At 31.9% G+C, this 7,905-nt stretch overlaps 1 protein-coding gene across 2 annotated transcripts in view; it reads left to right on the top strand.

The window, feature by feature from the left end:
• Positions 1-5,542: 5,542 nt before the first annotated feature.
• Positions 5,543-7,905, top strand: part of LOC108691268 (adenylate cyclase type 2-like) — a 12,394-nt gene continuing 10,031 nt past the window's right edge. Inside the window, exon 1 of one of the 2 annotated variants that reach the window (XM_018198939.1) lies at positions 5,543-5,877. In XM_018198939.1, coding sequence (XP_018054428.1) covers positions 5,734-5,877 — 144 coding nt within the window. In that variant the 5' untranslated portion in view covers positions 5,543-5,733. The remainder of the gene's footprint in view (positions 5,878-7,905) is intronic. The other variant, XM_018198940.1, reaches the window with a different exon arrangement.

Here is a 7,905-nt window from a genome sequence, read left to right as displayed (position 1 = left end):
TGTGTGTGTGTGTGTGTGTGTGTGTGTGTGTGTGTGTGTGTGTGTGTGTGTGTGTGTGTGTGTTACGTACAAACATTCGAAATTAATTAAGCAAAACCGTTATCAATTCATACATATCTCATTTTATATATACGTATTAATTTTTTTTTTTTTAATGCTTAAATTGGCGCCCTTAAACACTTTTAATTTGAAAAAATTTGAAACATTTTTTTTTTAAATTAAAGAAGAGGAAAATAATAATTTAATTTCTCAAAGTATTTTACATGCAGTGAATATCAATACACTTTATAAATTTTTAATTAAATTACCATTTTTTTAATTAAAAAGGAGAAAGAGATAATTTTTAATTTGAAGCACAATCGATTAATGCAAATTATTTCATTTGAGTTGTTGACAAAATCATATTGAATATTTAATATGCATGGGAGATATAGCTTGGGAGATCTTTGCAGAGAATGAGAAGAATCCAGATTTTATTTTAAATGGTAGAAAATTTCGTGCGGCAAATTTTTTTCGATATTAAACACAAAGAACACCTTTATCGTATCTAAACCCAGTTCGATTCGGTTTATTATTGTCACTGACGTATATGTGTTATGGGTGTGCAACATTCAGTGCGAAACTCATGATGACGCCATCAGACTCTTCCAGTTAACACCAGATAGTCGAGGTTACTGTTGCTTCTTTTTTTACATGATAAATCGCACGACTGTGAAAATTGACATCAGGTGTGTAAAAACGTCGAGTCACGTTCAGCGACGATCTTGTGACGATTACTATCACTATGACAATTGTCTTAAACGCGGTTAAACTATTTTTCGCACGAATTTGCATCGTCTCAAAGATCTATCAATCTCTATTTTTTTTATTTGTGAGAAAAAAATGACTAACTAATTCCTAGTTCTAAAAGAACTTTTTAGAGAAGCAAGCATCTCTACTTTTATTTATATTTCTGAAAGTGATTAGCGAATTACTTCGAACGTCTACGTCGTTTAATTAATAGATGTATGATAAATATTATTTGGCGCGCTCTAGATTTTTTAGTAAAAGATCTTAATTTTCAGTTTGTAGAAATGTTATTTTATTTTTATATAACATTTTTATATAACATAATCTGAAAATAATTATAAAATTGTTTAACATGATCCTTAAATAAAAGAAGTTATTCTAACGCTAATCTTCCTGCGAATCCAATAAAGTAAAACAAAATATTCCCAGATTGGGATTAACATTTTTATTTATTTATATCTTATTATATTTTTCTCTATTTTTTTTAAATACAAATAATCACGATCTAATTAAAACATCTTAATATCAGAATTACGACTGAGATAATTTTACGTTCCCGAATGTGCGATTGCTATAACATTCGCATCTCTAATTACGAGATCGCCGGATTTCCACAATTCTACGTCCGGAATCGATCTTCCTCAATTGAGATGGCGCGACGGAAGTCGTAAAAAGTGCCATTGAGAATCGAGATTATCAAGAACCTTCGGAATCCAGGGCTCTTGACGGAAAGCGCAATATGCATGCGTGTGTGCATGCCAAAGCGCGGGGTAGACCTTGAGGACCTCCATCATGACTCGAATCGAAAAGAAGTTACGGGTACACGACCCATGTCGCGCTCGCTCGTCGCCGTCACACCTGCCGAGCTCGCTGTCGCGCATTGCGAGTCGCGGTGATATCGGCGGTGGAAAGCAGTCTCGTACTCTCGTCTTTCATTTCTCGCGCGCACTTCCGAACGTAACGCGCGTTAAAAAGAGTCTGTGACATATGTGTGAAAAGAAAAATAAACAAAAAGAAAGAGAATAGTAATAATATAAGTCGCACATCCGTGCCACGGTTCACCACGAAAGTTGCCGATCGATTGACCTTTCATCCGAAAGTGAAGGAACCTCCGATCAGATATCGAAAGTAACGAAGCTTCAATTGCGTGACGATAACATTAAGAATTCATTACCTGTCGTTTTAGAATAGGTATATGGAACATTTTGTCATCCACGAATTTAATTTTAATGAGCTTTTAAACAAATTTAATCCTTTGGTATCATTCTGAGTATGATATGTCCAAACTTTTTTCTGTAGTTTTTCTAATATTTTTTTACTGCTTATAACTTTTTTGAATAAAGATACGTACATTTACTTGGTATTGTTATGTTCTTTAATAACTACATATTTTTATTGAAAATATTCTTTACGATATATTCATTTTTATGAAAGTTCCAAGCAATCAAATTGGGTTGAAGTATGTCATATTTAAGTGTGTTCATGTAGTATGACATCAAAGGGTTAAAATTGATTTTTCTTCAATAAAAATAGATCAAAAAGATATCGTCATTTCTCATAACTTTTCAATCACCGTTTCATTTATTCTATCTCGATTTATCTTGTTTCAATAATAGAATTGCTTTGATTTATTTACTTCTTTCCTTAAATCGCTTAATGTGTTAATTAATTCTTACTTGATGTGACATTAGATGAAAAGCATTTTCAGTTTTATTTGTATCTCTGCAAAGAAATTGCGAGCAGTCATGTAAGTTTTAATACGCATTTGTCAGAATCTGTATCATACATTACTCAAGTTCTCTGTGCAAACAAGCTTATCCAGTCATTAATTTGATAAATCTCTCTCTTTTTGATGCTCTCTAGAAATAAATAAAAAAAAAAACACCTGCGAACGCGTAGCGATCAACAATATCAAAACAATATTAACTCGAGATTCCTCTTAGTTGAATCATCCATCATGATAATCAATTGATAATTAATATTCATTCGATTTATTCTATCGAGACGGGCCATTAAAGAGAGTCCATTAAGACGGCGTCCTTTCTCGTACAGACATTACTGATCGTTTAGATCACTCGATTTGGTTGCGGAGCTAAGTGATCCGGAAGGGGCAGGATGCAATTAGCAGTGCTCGGAAAGTTAATTTTGTAGCTTACGTCTGATTGCCAAAATCGTATACGCTGAACCAAATTTGATTATCCGCAACCAATTTCCATCCGGTTCTCCATTGTTATTGCTACTTATTGTTAGCGACCAATTACTCTGCAATTGCTGTTCGTCAAAATCGCTATCCTTTTTTCTGGCCTTTTCAAATTCGAAAAGTGCCAGCATTTATCATTACTCTATTATTATTGCAGCTAGTAGCAGCCGATCTTGACGATCACTGTACTGTAGATCGATTGTATGGATTTAAGCGATCGTAAAAAATAATGTGCGATCGTGTTGTTGAGGACACGATTTATAATACGAGATAATAAATGATGCATTTAGCGTGAATAAGTGTCGAAGAAAGAAAGTTAGAGACAATGAAAACATTCACGATGATCAGCATAAAATGTTCCAATCTCAATGATATAACTTCACTAAAAATATTTTCTTCATTTCTTTGTAGATTTCACTTTCAGGTCACGGTTTGTTGATTGTCACATTATCATAACGAAATCACGTAACTTGGCTAATCTTTGATTCATGTACATACAATTAAAAGGCAAGGATAAAGATGAAGAATAATTTGAAGGCTTGTCAGATATGGTAATTTGAAATATACGTCAACTTAGAGCGAACTGAATAAAATTCTTTGAACTTTAACTTTAATTAGTTTTATTATACTGGAACGATATTTTTAATTAGCTATTCTCTATCGTAAGCAATTCAGTTTGAAATTTTAATTCAATGTAATTTAATTTAATTTACTTTATTGCAAGGCTCTATAAAAAAAGATATGTTAACAGAGTAACATATAATTTCTATGTAATGGCTTTCCAAACAAATCAAATTAATTATAAGAAGCATAAAAGGAAAACGATGTTGGTGCATTATTATAATTTTTATATATATAAAACAATGATATAATAATAGATAAATATTTCGATCTTAAATTAAGTCATTCTCAGTATATCCAAACAAATTTATAAATTATAAATCTTACTTCATACAATATTTATAAATGCCACATAAATTTATTCATTATTTCATCCGCTTATACATTGTTCTTGTGGTCTCAGTCTATCGTTTATCTATTATTATCGTTTTATATATATAAAAATTATACGTTGTACAACCTTCTGCGTTTGGCTTTTATTCTCCTGAATTAATTAATTAGAGTAACATATAGTACAATAAATTATAATAACTTGCAAATAGTTAGGTATCAGCATAACTTCATTAAATATAAATATCCTAGTTAAGTCCTGGCTAAGAATTATTATTAAAAAAAATAATTTTATGCATGAAGTTATTATAATAATAAAAGAATAAGCGCTATAATTTAACAAATGTTCTATGTAGAAAAATCTGCAAACGTTTTATTTCATTTTAATAATTGATACCATCAGCAGAATAATTTGCAAGAATCGAGTGTTATCAGTTAGCAAAAATATCCACCTAATTTTTCAATCAATTTCGATTATCTCGTTTATAAAAACGAATAAAGGGGAGTCACAGACGAAAAATTACTCAAAAATAGATACAGAAGAGCCGCTATCGAGTGTACTACCATGATTCGTTCGATAATTCAATTGTGGTATAATTGCTGGGAAAAGAATATGTAAGCAAAAACATTGCTGTTCAAAGAAAAAAATGCATTTAAATTTTATCCTACCAGAACAGGACATTCTTATTAATAGTTTTGAAACTGATGACTATATAGTCATCTGTGAATATTTTATACAATTGAATAAAGTATTGGATTCTAAAATATAAAATCTCGTTTTTAATGCACAGAAATGTAATTGTTCTCTTTCTTGTAATAGATACTTTGAACATGCATATTTTTTATGATTGTGCCTTTTCAACAATCAATGACTACGTTTCCGGGACGGCATTTTGTAACACCAAATATGAGTTTAAAAGTTCTCTTTTCAAACGGGATAAATCCAATTTTCAAACGCAAGGAGAATCGATTAGCTAACCTTGAAAACATTCAAAGACAAAAGGAACTTGATAGCTATTCTCGATATCGCTTGGATAAATCGTGCCTAACACAACTTGCCAATAAATGCGAAAGCTTTCGACAGAGCGACTTATTTATTTATTTTGTTTAAAAAAAGACAATTGAAAGCGTGTGTGCATAAATATAAATATATATTCCTCAACGTATAGAGTTAATCGTACGGTTCTCACTAGCGAGAAATACGAATTCTCTCTAAAAATGTCAGCGGGCGGCGGATGTTTCTGACTACGTTATTATCGAGGCATTTGTATTTGTTGGTCTTCTTTGTGAGTTTTGTGTGTGAATTCTTCAGAAAGGTGTTTCCATCCAAAAATACATTTTATTTGCCTGCCTCACACGAGGCATTTCCGACAACGCTTCTCGATCTTTCCTGCAGGTCACTTTCGATCGTCCACGATCGATGCTATACTATATACTAGACAAAGTTCCTAAGTATAAAAAATCAGAAGCATGCATTATAGTTGATCGGAACAAGAGAGAGAGAGAGAGAGAGAGAGAGAGAGAGAGAGAGAGAGAGAATGAATGAACAGAGAGAGGGGGGAAGGGGGGGGGGAGACAATGTAGAAAAATCGCAGGGGGGTTTCGAGTGGCCCATTTCTCTTATCACGATAAAGCATGGGCTTGATCATCGGAACTCAACGCTCGGGGTGATTCGCTTTTCAATTGCGATTCGTTACGATCGTTCTTCAGTCGCGAATCCGTCATCGCGATGATGAGTATGACAAGTTCGCTGTTGTCATCGCCGTTGTCGTCTTGCTGTGACTATTATCGACATGGATGATCCAAAATCGGCTAACGAAGTTAGGATGGATATGGAACTGGTAACCCGAGCATCGTTCAGTTCGCTGCAGAAGGAAGACGACGGTCGCATCATCTCTTCCGATAGCTTTGACGAATGGACGTGGTCTGGTCTACGGGTAAGTGAACGATTAATTATACGTTAGAAACTATCTTTATCGATGAATATTTAAAAAGTCTCAATTGAATGAGTACTTTAATGCTTACTCTTGGTACCTCACTCTTAGCTTAAATTATACGGCGTCTTATCGTCCACGTTACCGAGAATTTCGGTAGCTATTTTTTATTTTGCTTTGTTGTTATTAGATTTCTTTATTGATTTCTATATAATTTATAAATAAATATGAATTTTTACTTGTATTTTATAATTATTTCAGATGACATTATTTTCTTATTATAATTTGAAAATTGTTTGTATAAAATAAAATAAATCTGAAAAATTATTAACACACTTGTCGTTTTATCTTATGTATTATTAATTAAATAATTACAATTTATAATTGAATGTAAACATAGGCAATGCAATTTTTTATATTAAAGATTTGCATTATTTTATTTATATATTTTTTTTAGATTTCCAAATTCGAATTCTAAGTTGAAAATCTATGATAGTGAAAGTATTTTGTAAAGCTTAATTTCCTGAACTTATCGAACTTTGCAGTGCGTTAAAAAATCTCGGATTAAATAAATGACTATTTTAATATTCTTGAAATCTTGAAATCCTTGATCATGCATTTCTTTCAAGCATTTCTTTCAGTTCTTTCTATAAAAGAAACTTTCTAAAATGCAAATATTTAATAATTTATAAAGTTATTAATATTTTATAATTTATGAAGTTGTATATCTTGATTTTGATTTAAAACTTCTAATTAAGTATCGAAGTTATTGTTCGCTAAAGCATGTTAAAAAGACTTGGCAATGAAGAATTAACAATGAAGCGTAATCGTAAGAGTATTGTCCGAGAGAATTTCACCAACGATTCGGAATATCCCAGTATTGATAACGTTCTGAGACAATGTTACCTGGAAAACAAGATTGTGGAAGAATTTTTAACGCGACAGTCATTATCAGAAAAAAACTTGTCAAGTGAATGAGTGAGAAAGAACGAGTGAATTCTTTGAAGGTGCTACTTATCGAGCGGCGATCAATTTATCTAAATGGCCGAAGGATGTTCACTGTAACGCTCGAAAGCTTTAGAAGAGCTATGTAAAGCTGAAAGAAATCTTATTGCTTCTTTTTCTACATTCTTTTCTTAGTCAATGTGGGTTATTATAAGTTAATTATTGCAATTAATTAAGCGATTCAAGAAGGAAATGTCATAAAAATCAATAATAATTCTGGAGGAGATTTCATTCTTAAATAAAGAAGTTTCTACGATAATTTCCTATTGAAAATAGTATCACTTTTATTGCACCGAATTATTTAAACACCAAAGATCCAGCTTCGATTATTATAAGCGTTTTCTATTGGTTTGTGTATTCATATAGACGGTCCGACGAGATACTTATTGTTTCACGTTTTATTCTTTATTCGTTCTGCACATGTGACTTTTTTCCGCTGAACAGAATAACTTGCTTAATTGAAATCATTTTTACGATTCAGTTTGTTTTTATTTGATCGTTATACTAATCAATATTCAGAGGACTAATGAGGATATCGATCAGATTTCAATTAATCCTTCCACTCGAATACGTTTGCTGTGATGAAATCGATAATCTCATCAAAGCAATTTTTGTTATTCGAGGAATTTCGATAGCAAGATACCTCTATTTCAATATATCGGAAAATTTTTTAGCAACAGTAAATTGCAATTTAGTAAATTGCAACGCAATAAATACTGCAGAGACAACTTTCGGAGATATAAAACTACGAGTTTCCAACGAAATTGCACGATATTGCAAAAATGTTGCAAAAACATGCAATGTAATAGTTTAAATGTTTAATTGCAAAATTTATATGTTTTTCATCTAATATTTATATCATTATCTAATAGTCATTTACCGAATGACATTGAATTGAAAGGGGTTGAAGGATGAAAAGAACAAAGAGGACGATGAATAATAGTGAGAGTGAAAGACAAAAAGGGAAGAGATGGAGAGGCGCAAAGGAGACCTGCTGCGCGAATTCGGGATTGAAGATCAATATTC

This window comes from Atta colombica, unplaced genomic scaffold (assembly GCF_001594045.1).
Source record: "Atta colombica isolate Treedump-2 unplaced genomic scaffold, Acol1.0 scaffold45, whole genome shotgun sequence".
Lineage (NCBI taxonomy): Eukaryota > Metazoa > Arthropoda > Insecta > Hymenoptera > Formicidae > Atta > Atta colombica.
Note: the sequence above shows the minus strand (reverse complement) of the source record. Positions and strands in the feature narration are given on the sequence as shown.